The sequence below is a fragment of the Coptis chinensis genome, chromosome 8 (genome assembly GCF_015680905.1).
Source record: "Coptis chinensis isolate HL-2020 chromosome 8, ASM1568090v1, whole genome shotgun sequence".
Lineage (NCBI taxonomy): Eukaryota > Viridiplantae > Streptophyta > Magnoliopsida > Ranunculales > Ranunculaceae > Coptis > Coptis chinensis.
Window position 1 is genome coordinate 10,868,378 of NC_141463.1, and position 16,602 is coordinate 10,884,979.

General features: G+C 36.3%; 1 protein-coding gene and 2 long non-coding RNA genes across 9 annotated transcripts; 1 reads left to right on the forward strand and 2 right to left on the reverse strand.

Annotated features, from left to right (window-relative positions):
* Positions 1–1,194: 1,194 nt before the first annotated feature.
* Positions 1,195–6,897, forward strand: LOC147479903 (uncharacterized). 5 transcript variants are annotated; one of them, XR_015204745.1, is made up of 8 exons: positions 1,195–1,583; positions 2,236–2,376; positions 2,462–2,626; positions 3,755–4,249; positions 4,411–4,922; positions 5,706–5,888; positions 5,990–6,258; positions 6,339–6,897. It is a non-coding gene; the product is annotated as an uncharacterized LOC147479903 (long non-coding RNA). The 5 variants fall into 5 exon arrangements; XR_015204741.1 differs by having other exon boundaries at positions 1,198–1,583; positions 5,977–6,258; XR_015204743.1 differs by having other exon boundaries at positions 1,198–1,583; positions 5,981–6,258.
* A 1,241-nt stretch (positions 6,898–8,138) lies between these two features.
* Positions 8,139–9,586, reverse strand: LOC147479904 (uncharacterized). Its single transcript, XR_015205378.1, has 3 exons — positions 9,026–9,586; positions 8,734–8,950; positions 8,139–8,334 (listed from the first exon to the last, which is right to left on the reverse strand). It is a non-coding gene; the product is annotated as an uncharacterized LOC147479904 (long non-coding RNA).
* A 476-nt stretch (positions 9,587–10,062) lies between these two features.
* On the reverse strand, positions 10,063–15,343 carry LOC147479905 (uncharacterized). 3 transcript variants are annotated; one of them, XM_086578382.1, is made up of 9 exons: positions 15,194–15,343; positions 14,704–14,973; positions 14,527–14,608; positions 13,875–13,950; positions 13,694–13,774; positions 13,294–13,427; positions 11,757–12,006; positions 11,037–11,100; positions 10,063–10,916 (listed from the first exon to the last, which is right to left on the reverse strand). In XM_086578382.1, the coding sequence occupies exons 2-9, from the start codon at positions 14,942–14,944 to the stop codon at positions 10,294–10,296; spliced, it is 1,551 nt and encodes a 516-aa protein (XP_086434508.1). In that variant the 5' UTR covers positions 14,945–14,973; positions 15,194–15,343; the 3' UTR covers positions 10,063–10,293. The 3 variants fall into 3 exon arrangements, with proteins under 3 accessions (XP_086434508.1, XP_086434505.1, XP_086434506.1); XM_086578379.1 differs by having other exon boundaries at positions 10,063–10,922; XM_086578380.1 differs by having other exon boundaries at positions 10,063–10,922; positions 14,527–14,599; positions 15,194–15,335.
* Positions 15,344–16,602: the final 1,259 nt, after the last annotated feature.

Here is a 16,602-nt window from a genome sequence, read left to right on the forward strand (position 1 = left end):
TGCGGGAATCAGAAAGCAAAGCCCACGAAAAATAGACTGGAGCCTTGGCTTCACTCGAGCGTCGTGTGAAGACTGGAAATTTGGCCGGGCGGCTCTTCACTTTGAGCGCTGGTCGCCCTATGTTATTGGAACTCGGCGAAGTCGCGCTTTATCGAGCGTGGCCTCGACTTATCTCGCGACTGCCGCCCGTTTCTCTCCAGCTCCAGTTTCTCTCCTCATGTGAGGGATAACTCCAACAGTCGAGACTCTTCACATACTTAGAAGGGAGAGATTACTACGCTTAAGTATGTTTGTTGTAGCTTAATCAGTAGTTCTCAACATTGTGGAGCTTCTGGTGTCATTTTTTGTATGAAATTCAATATTCGATGTTTGTACCTTTCTCTGCAAACGGAGATGGAAAATTGTGTTTTCAGAATCAGCTGAACTAATGATTTTTCAATCTATTACCCTTATGGATTCTTGATGAGAGTTGAGACACCATAATCTGAGTTTTCTAGGAGAGTGGGTGGGTTTGTTGGATTTTCTATAGTTTCATTGAAACACCAATTAAATTTGTAATCTGAACAAGTTTATAGGTGATTAAAAATACCAAATAGATTAATCGGAAAAATCGATTTGAAATTTTATCTTCTGTTGAAGCTTGTGTCACTAACAGAGAAGAGAAGTCCAAACAAAGCAAGTAGCGTTAATTAATTACTAGCGTTGTTGTTGTTATTGTTGTTTGTGTTATGTAATGGAAACAGAGAACAGACATTTCAAGAAAATCTGTGCCTGGGGCTCTTTGCTCAAAGGCCTCTGGCAAGTGTTCCTCGACCTTGTTCCGATTATGGAGTCAAACATTAAGTCCGAGTAATAATTCATATGGTAAGAAGCAGCAGGACCAAAGGGTATATCGTATATGTTGCAGTCCGGCAGAATCATTTGACCTCCAAGCGAAGTATTCTTGCGTTGAGCACAAAGCGAACTATTCTTTCGTCTTTTACTAAACAATAACATATCATAAGCACCATGCAAAAACTTATGGCTCACTGAAAGCATATCTTGCCGGGAGGCACAAAGCGAAGTATTCTTTCGCCTTTTACTAAAGATTACTATTCAAACGTGAATAAACGTATGCCATTATGTGCATGATGTTCCTTTCGTCTGTTTCAAGCATGCAAGTGTCCAATAAGTTATTTATACAAGTGTCTGTGCGATATCTTTCTCTCATACTTCCAATAAACTAAACACAAAAATTACATCATCACCCCTTCACTACGACATGGCCGATGTACTTGTTTCTCCCATTGTTGAACTACTTTTTTCCAATTTAACTTCTTTCATCAGGACCGAGTTTGGTTCACTATATGGTGTGAAGAAGGACTTGGAGAAACTCTCCAGCACTTTGGACACTGTTCGATCTGTCCTTGACGACGCCGAGACGAAACAGATCAAAGACAAGCTGATTGGAGATTGGCTAAGAAAGCTCAAGGATGCTGCTTCTGAAGCCGAAAACATAGAAGATGCGAGGACTGGAACCGGATTCCCCTCCTTCGAGTCGAGAATCTTGTTGAATTATGAAACCATCAAAACCAATGATTAGGGTAAGTTACTTATCTCATTCTCTACAGAATTTTCTAAACTTTGATTAACCGCATAATGTTCTCTTGACTTTATTGTTAATTTTGTCACCAAAGTTACTTATATGTTAGGAATCAATCCTGGGAGTATGCATGTTCTAACAATAACAGTTAATTTTCAACATATTGATAGTTTCATATTGTTTCTTCACATATTTTTTTTTGGCAATTTAATCTGTATCTGAGGCTTTAGTCCTATGGTTTTGCTCCCCCTCCCTCACCGCTTTTTTTTTTTCCAAGTTCTGCTCTTGTTACATTTACACGGGTGCCTATACTCTGTGTCCGTGTGTGAGTGTTGATGTTACATTGGTTCTGGTATTTGGTTGTGTTTTTACTTTTACTTTTTACACCACACTTTATATCTACGTTTCACTGATTCTCTATATGTTCCTATCACATTTGTGAGCATGTTGATATTTTCCATTCATCTAACGGATTTGCTCTAATTTCATATGAGATAATTTGCTGTAGTATAAAACCCTTTGGAAGCTTTTTCTGTGTAGTGAAAACTTTGTATTGCCAATTTAACGTGTAAAACCCAGAGGTGGAAATAATATTCTTTCTTTGTAGATAATTAGTTGGAAATAAATAATCAAACAATATTCATATGTGAAAGGTGAAAAGCTGGCACTGGGTCCCAGTTGATGAAGTATGACAAATTATCTTTGGGAAGTGAACTAAAGAATTTTGGCGAGCAAGAAGCTCAAGTCCACTCAAAATACTCGTGAGCTTATTCATATTGATGTGCATCTATAAGGTAAATCACCAATTGAAATTATGTAAGACACTATGTGAAAACTTTGTATTGCCAATTTAACATGTTAAACTTTTTATTTGTCCAGAGTCGGAAATAATCATACAATATTCATATGTGAAAGGTGGAAAGCTAGCATTGGGACCAGTTGATGAAGTATAAATAATTTTCTTAGGATGTGAACTAAAGAATTTTGGCAAGCAAGAAACACAAGTGCACTCAAAACTTGTTCTTATTGATGTGCATGTATAAGGTAAATCATCATTTGAAATTATGTAAGTCACTATGTACATAGTTCTATGATGGTCTATTGCATGGTGTCCCTAATTAGTTCTCAGTCTGTATGTTTTTTTGTTTACCCAGTTGCAGTGCCATGAGTAATCAACTATGTTACATATTCTGTTACCAAAACCCAAGCTCTTCGTATTTGAGGAGGAATATGTGTGATATGATCCTTTAGTCCTTTGGTTTTTCTCTCCCCTGTTTTTTGTTTGAATTCTACCTAGTTCTACTCTTAGTTACATTGTCAAGGGTACCTGTACTCTGTGTCCATGTGTTGATGTTACATAGGTTATGATATTTGGTTGTGTTTTATGTTTCCTCTTTACACCACACATTATATCTACGTTTCACTAATTCTCTATATGTTCCTATCACATTTGTGAGCATGTTGATATTTCATCCATCTCACGGATTTGCTCTAATTTCATATCAGATAATTTGCCAAAGTATAAAACCCTTTGGAAGCCTTTTCTATGTAGTGAAAACTTTGTATTGCCAATTTAACTTGTTAAACCTATTATTTGTCCAGAGTTGGAAATAATCAGACAATATTCATATGTGAAAGGTGGAAAGCTAGCACTGGACCCAGTTGATGAAGTATGACTTATTTTCTTAGGAAGTGAACTAAAGAATTTTGGAAAGCAAGAAGCACAAGAATTTTGGAAAGCGAGATATGATGCTAATTGTTGAGGCGCTGTCAGAAGTTCGGCCTTGTTTTCATCATTATTGTTGTCTGTTAGTTTCTAATTTTATTGATGCATCAGCATATCTGACATTGACAACTTCCTGTGGATTTGAACAATCATATATACTGAGATGTATAATCACTGGAAAAACCTTGAAAAACCTTTTTTCAAGGTTTCTCTTCAAGTATCAAATTATCTTTATTGCTGCTATTATTACAGTGTTATTATTTTACTATTTTTTATCTTTGTCGTTTTTAAGTTTTATGGCTACAAGTGAAATTAGCTTTTCTGTATAACTGAGTAAAGAATAAAAAAGTAATGATTGTCACGAATTGCCAAACACTCAAGTTTTTGTCTCCTTAATAAGATTGCTTATATATCAAGGTCTTTTATGATTGTCATGGTTTTTGTAGGAGATGACTATTCAATCAAAGTTTGGAATTACAAATTGCATCGCTGTCTGTTTACACTTCTTGGACACCTCGAATACATTCGAGCTGTCCAATTCCACCATGAGTCACCTTGGATTTGTAGTGCAAGGGATGATCAGACTATCAGAATATGGAATTGGCACTCACGCACTTGTATTGCTGTCTTAACTGGACATGTATATTATGTAATGTGCGCAGTTTTTCATCCTAAAGAAGATCTGGTTGTATCGGCTTCCTTGGATCAAACTATCCGTGTCTGGGACATAGGTGCCTTGAGGAAGAAGACAGTATCTCCAGCAGATGACAGTCTTCGACTTAGTGAAATGAGCTCAGATATGTTTGGGGGTGTAGATGCTGTGGTCAAGTATGTATTGGAAGGTCATGAACGTGGAGTCAATTGGGCTTTGTTTTATCCCACCCTTCCTTTGATTGTGTCTGGCACAGATGATCGTCAAATTAAATTATGGAGAATGAACGGTATATTCGTTTGTTAATTTTAGTGTTGATGTTTTTTTTTTTTTGGTTTGTTGTTCTGGATGTTATTATTAACATAAATATGATTTGTTTTGGAAGTAATTATTGTTGGGCGTGGGGTATCCTTCACAAATAAGCAAGTTGCATTTTTTTTTTCTCTCCAGATATGAAAGCTTGGGAGGTGGAGACATTGTGAGGGCATACAAACACCGTCTCTTGTGTAATGTTCCATGCAAAGCACGATATTATTGTCTCCAATTCCGAGGATAAAAGTATGTGTGTGGGATGTCACAAAGAGGATTGGTATTCAGACTTTCCGCAGGGAGCATGATCGGTTTTGGGTTCTTGCATTCCATCCAGAAATGAACCTTATAGTTGCTGTCTTTAAGTTGGAGAGAGAAAGGAATGCCTTTTCAGTGAGTGGCGTCTTGTTGTACTATGTGAATAGTTCTTTGTGACTAGAGATATGGAGTCCGTTTCTCTGCTTGGTGAACATTAGGTTTTGCAAGAATTTGAGAAAGTTACCGGAGTGACTGCTACAGCTTCCCGCCTCAACTTTGCTGCACGTCATCGAATGTCATCCACAACTATATAGAAGCGAGGACTGGAACCGGATTCCCCACCTTCGAGTCGAGAATCATGTTGAATTGTGAAACCATCAACACCAATGTTTAGGGTAAGTTTCTTATCTCATTCTATACATAATTTTCTAAACTTTCATTGATCGCATAATGTTCTCTTGACTTGATATGTTTTCTAAACCATCAACACCAATGTTTAGCCTTTTATTGTTGATTTTGTCACCAAAGTTACTTATATGTTAGGAATCAATCCTGGGTGTATGTTCTAACAATAACAGTTAATTTTCAACATATTCGAATGTGTTTTATCTCTTTTGTTGGTTAATAATGATAATTTCATATTGTTTCTTCACATAAATGGCTACCTGACTTAGATTTGAGATTTCACATTTTTTTTCGGCAATTTTAATCTGTATCTGAGGTGGAATACGTGTCATATGATCTTTTAGTCCTATGGTTTATTTTGCTCTCCCCTGTAATCAGCTATGTTAATCTGTTACCAAACCCAAGCTCCTCATATTTGAGCTCATTGGCTGCGGCCCGTTTGTAAACCATCAAACACTAATTGGAACACCAGGCCTATAAAAATAATTTTCTGGTCAAGAAATTGAGAACATCATTTAGCTAATCTGTGATCAAGTGGAATTTGTAATTCGCTAGTATTTTCTTATGTCTTTCTTTTGTTGCAAAAGTGCAAGCATTGTTCTGAACTTTTTATGTATATCATGAAGTACCATAATATGTTTTAGATTCTACAATACACTTGGTAGCTTTACAACCTTACGCTTGAATGCGTCTTTTATTCCTATTCTCGATTGTGTTATTTTTTTTTTTCTTTCACTTTCCTGATTCTGATAGTGATTTATAATGTCTGTTAGTGTCCTTAATGTGAGGGAATTTGTGTGCCACATGTAAATGCCAAAGCATAAGGTTAAAGTGGGGTCTGCTTTTAAAAGAGCTATTTTTCAATTTGGAAAGTCTGACGATTGATGAACTGAGCGCCAGTTGCACCTTTGATTGATCCAACTCCAGCAGGCCAAATGTAGATGGAGTTTGTTCAGGTCAGTTCATCTCATATGTTTTCTTCTTTGAACCAGCATTTGAAGTCCTAACCAACTGGGGTTCTATCAATTGTCCCTTCTGAACTAGGTAGAAATTACAGATATCTCAAGGAAGAGCATCTTGATGAAGACTGCAGTTCATAATTCTTTGCTTGAGACCCTTTGGCTAGTGTCTCCGTACCTCATTCAGATGAAACCGAAGATTTAAGTCCAAGGTACTCACTCATCAAGCAGGACATTTGCATCCCCTGAACGGTCAGTTTGTGCCACAGGTTCTTTGCATCCTCAGGCTTTCCATGCCTGCCGTGTTGAGACAGAGGAATGTGTGACGTAACTTTGGCAGGCCAATATTCAGATAAAGTTAGTTAAGGTCAGTTTGTCTTCTCCATTTCCTTTCTATAACCAAAACTCTAGTCTCATCTAACAGAGGATCTTTTGTTATTAATGTAGTTTGTATTGTATTAAATGTCACTGCTCAAGGGCTTCTGGCAAGTGTTCCTCTACCTTGATCGGATTATGGAGTCAAACATCAAGTCCAAGGTGGCAATTCACCTGGTAAAAAGTTGCAACACCAGGGAGTAATCATGTTCAGTCCCCATCCCATAGAATTCCTTTGACCTCATCCTGTGTGCTACCGGACTTCATCCAAGCAGGCGCAATCCGACTTCATCCAAGAGCCAATACTGTCAGTCTGACCAATTCTGAAGTGGCTGTTGACTATCAACCTGAAGATTTACCATATGCATTTGAGGCGATGGAAGATTATCAAAGATCAAGACCATCCAAAAAGCACTTTCTGTTGTGGCAAGATGTGGTGAAACTATGTTTCTTATGTACAAATGTTTTGATTTGTAAATTTTTTACTAGAAAGGATTGTGCATGGTAATCTTTAGCATAGTTATGGTATAATTGTTGAGACATTACTGAGCTTGACAATGCTTTCACACATCCATGAACTAAATTTTTTCGCATCCGATAAATCTATATTAAGATATAAGGTGTTCAATTCTTCTGATAACCATCATATACACAGTTGCTCGGGCGTTCAGCTTAATAGCCTATGTAGTGTAGAGGATCTTTTTTTTCCCATGATATAGTGTAGAGGATCTAAACTCTAAAGTAAACACATCTACTTACTCACAAAAAAAATTTGGCTACAGTGGATTTTAATGCAATTTGTGGTCACGTAAGAATGAATCTCTGTCTTTTCCAGTAACTTTCATTTGCTCTTGACTCAAAATCGCATTCTTATTCCACCATTGACCTTTCCAATAATCTTAAGGGAGGCATACCTCAAGAACTAACCAAGCTTGTGACGGACTCATATAGTCAGTGAACAACATCATTCAATCATCTGTAATATTTGTACGTCGTTGTTGAAAATCTTTTTGTTTCAGCCTTACAAGTTACAGAAAAATATATAATTAACATATAAACACACAAAACACACACCCACACGGCCACACATACAGAGATGGAATCAATTTTCCAAGGTAGTTATTCATCATGAGATTCTCAAAGTTTTACAAGAGTATATTACAGACAGACTGCTCTAATGGTATATGATGATACAACGTCTATTTTGTGCTTGACGCTGGCCTGCTAAACGAACAAACACTGTCTGCACAGAATACACAACATACGTGGCCGATTTTTAAGAGCTCGAATCATCGGTTGTGCTTGACGCATCGGTTTTTTTCAAATCTTTAAACCGGTTGTTTTAACATTTTTAAAAAACAATAGAAAAACATTAGGAGGGATTGATTATAATTTTAGTAACGTGATTGAGATTTTCTAAATTATTTTAAATAATATGAAAACTAATTCTAATTTCAGTGTGGTGAGTGAGTTTTTTTTGTAAATTTTGGAATAATTGAGAAGGTGTTTCTATATTGTAAAACATAAGAGATTAGAAATAGCCTATTTGATTGAGAAGTGTAGTTACTCATAACCTGGATATCATATAGTGTAGAGATATCATTAGCATCATGGTGTTTGAAAACTAAAGGAGGCAAACCTGGGACAAATATATTTCTGCTTGTAAATTGTGAGGCACGAATTCTTACCATAGTTTTACGACCACAGCGATGGTGCCGACAAAATTTTCAATCTAAACGAGTTGCTTTTGTATAAGAGGGAATGGTGATGATTATGTTTGAGTAATGCGTGTAATTTAATTTTAAATTATTTTCTCCCCAGGGATAAATCAGCGAACAGATACGTTGTTGCCAAAAAAAATAAAAGAGTAAATTGTTACCCAAAAGAAAAACATAAATCCTCCATGGAGATCCATAATATTACAAACAGTCACACAGCAAACTTAGAATACATAATGAGGAGAAGGTGCATATATTACTTGCTAATCACACAAGAACCTACAAACAAACACACAGCAAACACTTCATTTAGGCCTCCGCATGGCTCTCTTGTTCCAACCTCCTCCTACCTGTAATTGCAAAAAAATCACCAAGCCTTGAGTTTTACCAGGTAAGACAACCAGTAATCTAAGTTCAAGTGGAGTCTCCAAAACCTATGCTCCAGCGAAAGAAAAAACATGGCAAAATGGGAATGTTGTGTCACAATAAACATGGTAAAACCTTACGAACTTTGAAATTATGATAGAAGTCATGAGCGAATTGATCACTGTTAAGTGTTAACAAACAAATAACAACTGCCCATAACGGAAATGTAGCTGTGCAGAGTGCACACCTTTTTCTAGTTTCAAGGGACAGACAATTGGAGAAAAAGAGTGAAATCATGAGCAAGAAACTATACAGGGTGCCCATACCTGACCATGCACGTATAAATATGTCGAGTGAAGGTATGATGAAATTTAAAAGTGTACCTTACACATTGACTAACTCAGCTGCCAAGGAGCCCTTGTAAACATTTGAGATAGCTTCAGCAGTTTCAGAGACATCCCTCCTAATATTTAACAATGTAGATTCCATACTCTCTTTGTACTTTGAGACTGAATCAACTAGCACGAGCAATTCATGAGCACACTTCTGGATTTCTTCATCATTTTTCTTAATCAAATCCTGTAACTTCGCGCTAGAAGTCTACCCAAATACATCCTATTTCCCATATATTAATATATTATAATCGAAACAGAAATGATGTGAAACGAAATATACCTTCAGAAACTCATCTTCTTCTCGTTCCGTCTTATCCAATTTATGCATCTCCTGTTCAAGACCTTCAGTAATTCTTTTAGCTTCTGCAGAACACATGGATGCGTACTCCTGTATTTCCTTCTCCACTACACTTAGTTGAGATTCAACCCGAAATGGTGATTAACCATTGACAGAAGACTGGTATAAGGGTTTTATTTACTATGATACCTATCATTTATATCTTAGTTGAGACTGCTTAAGAAAAGCTAAATAGAGGAGTGGTACTAGAAATTTGATTAGAACTCAAATTCTTGAATGCCTAGCCAAATTTGGCAGGTCAAGATTCGGCAACCTAACCAGCTTAAGATAAAGATAATTTGGCAGGTCAAAGATTCAATGGAACATGAACAGAATGATATTACTCATAAAGAAAACAAAATCTCTTAACCAAGGTCTTAAAACAGCTGCTGTGAAGGTGAAACGACTGGGTCCATAACTTACCATTGTCAAGTTCATGAGATGATAAGAGTACCATTAAGTAGAAGAGAGAAACATAAAAGAAAATACTGAACAAGAAAACATAACATTTAAAATTGTTGCCCTTATATAAAGTGATGTAAAAAAGAGCCCTAAACAACAGTTGACGACAATATTTGGAGACAATTAACCATCAAAAAAGTGTAGAGGCCATTCTGTAAGGACCATCAAGGTCACGCAAGGGATGTATCCATTACAAGTTTATGACCACTTTTTAACCTTGGTTAGAACTAACAAAAGGACATTACAGGTGCCTATCTTGCAAGTCACGCTAGTGAGTTTCGAGAACAGCCTCAAGCACGTGGGGGAGAGTGCACAACCATTGAGCCAATGGTTCATGTCGTACAATTTGACAATTTCTCTGAGGTATACATGCATGTGTCATTTTGTGTTTTTTATGTAAAAGAGATATAGACATTGTTCAAGCTGACCCAAGAACTTGATACTTAGGCAACTCTTATCCCAAGAAAAAATGCAGACATTCCCTATCAACCACAACATCAAGTCGTGGACCACAAAAATATACAAACCTCTACAGTTCCTTCATATAAAAAACTAATGGCACCAATCAAATTCTTAACACAGATGTAATGTTTATAGAAAAGGTTACACTACAACTTAATTCCCAGCAAAATTTGATGCAAAGATTTGACAGTACATGGTACAGGTAGCAATACACAGGGATCAATGGGAAAACTCATCGCGTGAACAACTAGCCCAACTGTTAACGTCAAGAGAAGTATTTACGCTGTTTACTTTCTACGGTGACGGTGGTGATCTTGCCTGTCATTCCTCCTAGACGGGAAATCAGAGCTCGAGTTATGATGACTACCGTAGGACCGACTCTCAGAATTGGCTGAGCTGAAACTCTGAGGAGACTGCAAAGTATTTAGTGATGCATGAGTTACAGGGCTGTTAGGACTATAACTAGGCGAATCGTCATGGACCAGAGGGTTCCACCTCCCTCTGTCTGTGCTCCTTGGTATTGGATAACCTCTCGGACTGTATGAATCACTTGCATAAGTCGGACTAAAACCACCGTACCTTGGTGTATCAAATCCAAGGTTGCAGCCTGGAGGGCCATCATCTCTACACTCTCGAGAACGTCTAGCATCACCGTAGTTCCCTGTATCTGATAAACGGTTGGGAAAGAGATGTATTCGGTTTCTAGATGCATCGAAACTGAGAGTGCCTGGTGAAGATGCCCAACGTATTTCATCCGCATTCTCTGGAATTGGTGCATTTATTCCTGGGAATTCAACGGTCATCTTCTTCTTTGGCTCAGGATTGTTGCTCGCACCTAGGATTTCTCCATCTTCTCCGTCCAAAGTTTCCTCAGCATAAATTGTGATCCCAGAAGGCTGGTCCTCATATTCTGGATCTAACAGATACAAATTAGAGTTGTTAGGAGTGCTTTCCAGGAAGCAGAAAGCTGTAATGAATTACCATATAGTAAGAGAGAACAGTAGCTAATTACAGAGATATATGCACTTACCAAAATAGCCTGGTGGATATCCAATTTCACGCATTCTGCGTAGCCAAGGAGGTGGGTCAAGCTCCTGAAGAATTACAAAATAAGGAAAACTTATTACATGGCTGGATCCACAAACAGTTGAGTTTATTGTACTGAACAATGGGAAGTTGCAAACTAAAGAGCTCAGGTCTAGAAGACATCAATGCCATAGAGTAAAGCTAGAATAACAGATGAAGAGTCTGAGACTGGGAGGCTGAGTATCTGACATATTGGTTTTGTTTTAAGGAAATGGAAGTTGTATAGCACAAAGACAAAAGATACAGAAATGGAAGTTGTATAACACAAAGACAAAAAATACACAATCTTATCCGCTACAATCACCATCAATTTTTAAATAATAGGATAACAGACATGGCAGCATGTCCGATCTATATAGCAAAATATAGGCAATCGAGTAAAACTTCTCAAATGATGAGTCATTTCACAATTAAGGATCTTACGACAGGCAGATGCGAAACAAGGACATGATAGACATTATGACATCAGAGAGCATCTAATAGTAATCCGAATTGTGATAAATTATCATAATATAATTAACATTATTTAAAATGACTCTGTGGCCCTGCATGCCAATGTGCAGACGATAACACCATAACTGCATCAAACAATCTGATTGAGGTATTTAGTTGTAGTCTTAAAGAACACCATAAACTTAAATGAGAGCATAAGAGAATTAATTACCCCAAGACCCAAGAGTTGCCTCGTTTCAGAACTGAGGACACCCGGCCTTATCTCATCATACTTTCCACCATGAGAACTTTGATAATACCGAGGAGTGCTACGAGAACCAACAGTCTGGTTGCGTTTGGATTGGTGCTCTTTACGAGCATTGTCAACAGCAGCATTATCACGAGGCTTTCGACAGTCCTTTAATGAATGACTGTAGGATCCACAATTAAAACAACGAGACACTTCCTGTGTCTCCACCCCCCTACATAAGGATCAACATAATTGCATGGAGACTAATCAATAAACAAGAATACACTGGAAACGGTACAAATGTTAAAAATTAACCAGAAAGAGACCGTCAAAAGTTAATATCTTACGCTATACCAATTTGTTCACTATCAAGCATTACTAAGGGGAGTTTGGCAGCACTGAAATCATATATTATAAAAGCATGTATGGGTAACATTTCTTTTGTGCTACATAAAAGCAGAAAAATGGAAGTGAAAAATAATTGCTATTCGCTTCCAATAAAATGACTTTGAGAAGGATAAAATGAGAAACGGGTTCTTTTCTTCTCTCCCACTAACCAATATTTTCTTGTTAGTAACCTCTTCTCACACAAATCTTGGTATCTTTCTATTCTAATCTTCATCCTACTTGGAAAAGACTTCCTATTCTTCTCTTCTAATTTATCTATTGAGCGAAAACACCCCCCAACACCACACACACATTTGTTCCAAGAAGAAATCATTCTCTGCAACTGGAAATTCGTTGTTTCCTCAATTTTCGTCCTCAAAAGCGGAATCCATCTCTCTTTTTCCATTTGAATAATGGAGAACGGTGATTCATCTTCACTTCTTTACCATGTAAACAATTCTTAGAACATCAAGTTGGTGACGTTAATTGGTTAAATGATGGGGGTGGGTACTTTGTGATCTTAGAGAAGGAATCGGTGTCTTATTTGTTCAAGTCACTCTGTGGCTATTGTTCCATTTAGATTATTTGACTATGACCAAGGCTTGAACAAGTAACCTAATTGTTTGCCAAAATAACTTTCTAAATTTTTAACTTTTAAGTTGGCATGTCACCAAACTAACTATTATCTTTTTCACTTCTGTTTGAAGTAGAAGTCAATAAACTTTAGGTTGCCACTTGCCAAACTCACCATTAAATAGTCAAGCAAGAAAAAAATTACGACAAATAGAAGTTTGTTGTGGAGACCACAAATATTATAAGCATGTGTTATATCGAAAGGAGCAGGGGAGAGCACAAATTATTTGACATACAAAATATTACAGTATCGTCCAATCTCATTTATGGAATTTAAGAAATGATAGCAATAGCAGCAAAAGAACAATAAAACAACCAGTATTATCCAAAAGAAAGTGGATGCAAGAACAGTTTAAGGTGCATACAAATATCAGATTCCAATAAGAGCATTGCAAAAATGTTCTCAACATGATCAGCGTCTTATCACATTCTCTTCTCATAAGTCATCATCAAATTGAAGAGAAAACATATTGATATTAACAGAAAGAAAAGGATGTACCCTTCCACATTAGTCGAGCTATCAGCTGAAGTCAAACCAAAGGCATATCCACGATCATAAGTAGGTACTGAATCACCGTCCAATGGGATAAAATTGTTTTGCTCTTTACTTGTTTGGTTGTCAATCCAGAACGACTTGCATGTAGAAGAGGATGAAATAAATGTACAGCTAATGGCAAGATCAATATCCAAGGAAAAGTGTTCACAGTGCTACGTTACTGAAGTTGCTCAATGATTTAACAAACAAATATGCACACACACAAATCAGGGAATTTGTCTGATGGTACCATTTAATAAACAAATTCATACTGCCTTCGAGGCTTCCATACATCTGAGAACTGCCATTTGTTTGTCTAAGAAATGATGCATAAATGTATGTTGGATGCAACAAGGAAGCATACCACTGTTGAAGCATTCTCAACCCCAAAATGTAGTGCAGGAAAGAAAGTCTGTTCACCAGTTTCCATGATTTCATTTGGATCCTAACATGACAGAAAAATGAACCTTAGTACAGTACAATTGAAAATTGCAACAATGAAAATTGAAATAGACTTGCATTTCAATTTAGAAAGTTTCGGTTACATTGGTCGAGAAATTTTGCTGAGTATGCCACTTAGACCAGTGCTGTAAAAGCTCCTCAAGCTTCCTTTTGCTAGCTCTAAAAACAAGACCATAATAATCAATCAAAAAGAAGAAAGGAAAAATATTATTACAAATCATAAGAAGTGTCAGCAAAAAAGCTATATACATGTAGCAAAAAAACAGTATTTTACATGCGGTAGATAGTATTACGGACAATGTTAGATTGATGAATTAACACTTTCAACAAAGTACATATATATAACATGATGAAATTCTATTTTCCCATGTAACCCTCTAGAAAAATATACTTAGTAGAGACATTTTCTCACTAATTAAACACTACAGTAACATTTAGGGTGTTTCCTAGTTGGCGAAAATTCAAATTTCCAGAAAATCCACCAACTCCTACTATAGTTAAGTAGCAAAAGGTAGGACGGTTTAAGAAATTTGTGTTTTCTGGAAAGTCTCATATCCTCTCATATCACAACGAGTCTTCTCCTGGTATTCATTGGAACATGGAGTCTAAGAAAATCAAACATGCTGCTAGCATACTACATTACTACCATAATCATTTTAAGTTGTGTCAAATTATAGGATGACAACTAGTACAAACTATATTTGATGATGAAGATAGAATTCTCCTATCCCATACCTTGTTAACGAATTATATACGACATGCACAGATGGTTCCTGATCAACATATGTCATCCGAGCCCGTTTAACACCTGATCTTGCTATAATGAAAATTAAGGAAGGAAGACATTACTGCCCAACATGCACATTGCATCATAAGAACAAAACCATACATCTCGAAACAACAACAGGATACGACTTTCATCTAAATCACGTCCATTCCCACTAATATTTTCCGCAGTCTTTATAGTTTCAACTAAACTACATCCCTCATTATCAACCAAATCCATTGTCTGCACAAGTTGATCATCTTCAATTTCACCATCTTCTTTACCTTGTCCTATATTCTCCTCAGTCAGCTCGGTCGTAGTAATGTTGACTTCAATTTGTTCACTAATCATTTTCAGGTCGATAAACTCCTCAGTAGCCATGTTCATATACAACTCATCAAATCACAATAATAAGTCTGTACAAAAAAAACACCTCGTTAATAATAATGACAAGTTACTAGTAATTTTCTTTTAAACTGGTGGTAATGTTCAGCTAGGGTTTCTAATTACATTAACTAATACAAACAAATATATGTATACCTAAAAATTACTGTGATATAATATATATATATTTTTTTTTTCTTTTTTACTCTCTCAGTTAACATTAAGAAAAAGAAAATAACATTTTATAGTTACCTTGAAAGAAGCGGCTTTTTTTTTTTTAAAGTGAAGGGTCGGAATTTCGAAAAATGAATACGCGCTTGACAGAGGAAGCCTGAATGATGAGAGAGAGAGAGAGAGAGAGACGAGTTGAGATTTGAGATATTTTTCAATTGACAGTCACGTGTTTGTAATGTGATTTTCTAAGTGGGCTTAAATGCTGGATTGGAACGGTCTTTGACTAATTGACCAAACCGAAGTTAATTGGAGCTTTCTATAGAAACTAGCTAATCTGCCCGTCCTATGGCCGGGTTTACTTTTTTTTTTTTTTTTTTTCTCTATTTAGTATAAATGAAAAATAAACCCAAAAACCATAGGTAAAAGCCCTATGACGGGCTTGTTACATTATTATTTGTTAATTTGATTTTTTTTCTTAGTAGATATGAAAATTAAATATTGTAACAACCATCAAGTCAATTTAAACAGAAATGGAAAAAAGATACATGAACTTTGTTGAAAAATGTGGGTTTGAAATGAGGAATATTTGCCAAAATGAATCTTTTTGGGCTTTTCTATCACTTGCTTAAAATGTTTGGTCCATTCAAACTTTCATAATACCTTTGTTTGTATGAAACACATATGTACTCATATTGTCTTGAGTGTTTGAAGTATAGAGACTAACCAACTATATTTATCAAAAGAAATAATGAATGGTTTCTAAAACTTGTGTTACTAACTATTGAAATCAAAATAATCAATACATCAAACAACAAATTACAAAAACAAACAAAGTGCATTTCAATGTGAGGGTGAAATCAAACTTGCTTTAGCAGCACCACATACAAATCTACTGTATAAGGAAAATTTTAAAATTACTCATACGACTACAACATCAAATATAACTTAGTACACCAAGAACATTCACAAATATAGATAATTATTCCCCAATATCTCGCACTCTATATATGGATTAGATTAGTAGTTATAGCTGGGGGTTTCGTAAGGGGATATCTATGTGTTGAAATTGTGTTTGACGTCAAGTTAATCGACGTTGTGCTCAACTTTGCTCCACTTAAACTCCTCTTTGGTTGTTGCCGCTATGAGCTTGATATTTAAGGAACTACTACATGTCATGACAAAAATAAGCACTAACGTTAGAAAATCGGCAGTCTTATAGCCATAGAATGGTCCATCCTAAACTTGGAAAATGAAATTCAATCCAAAGCTACATCACTATGTATATAAAGCAGCTCTTATTTCTGTACCTCATGATCGCCCTACCATTCTAACCTTCTTTGCTTTGACACCAAGTGAATATAAGAACTCAGTCGACATCATTAAGAGCAAAAAGAGGTTATGGGGTATATGATCGATAACAAATGGCAAGAAAAACTTACCAAAACTTCAAGAATAGAGAATGTTGTTTTTCGAATCTATACTTTCTC

Coding starts and splice junctions, on each gene's coding strand:
- LOC147479905 (XM_086578379.1), bottom strand. CDS start 14,944: ATGAACATGGCTACTGAGGAGTTTATCGACCTGAAAATGATTAGTGAA. Junction 13,775..13,874: donor AGCAAAATTTCTCGACCAAT/GTAACCGAAACT, acceptor CTGTCATGTTAG/GATCCAAATGAAATCATGGA. Junction 12,007..13,293: donor AGCTCGACTAATGTGGAAGG/GTACATCCTTTT, acceptor ATCCTTATGTAG/GGGGGTGGAGACACAGGAAG.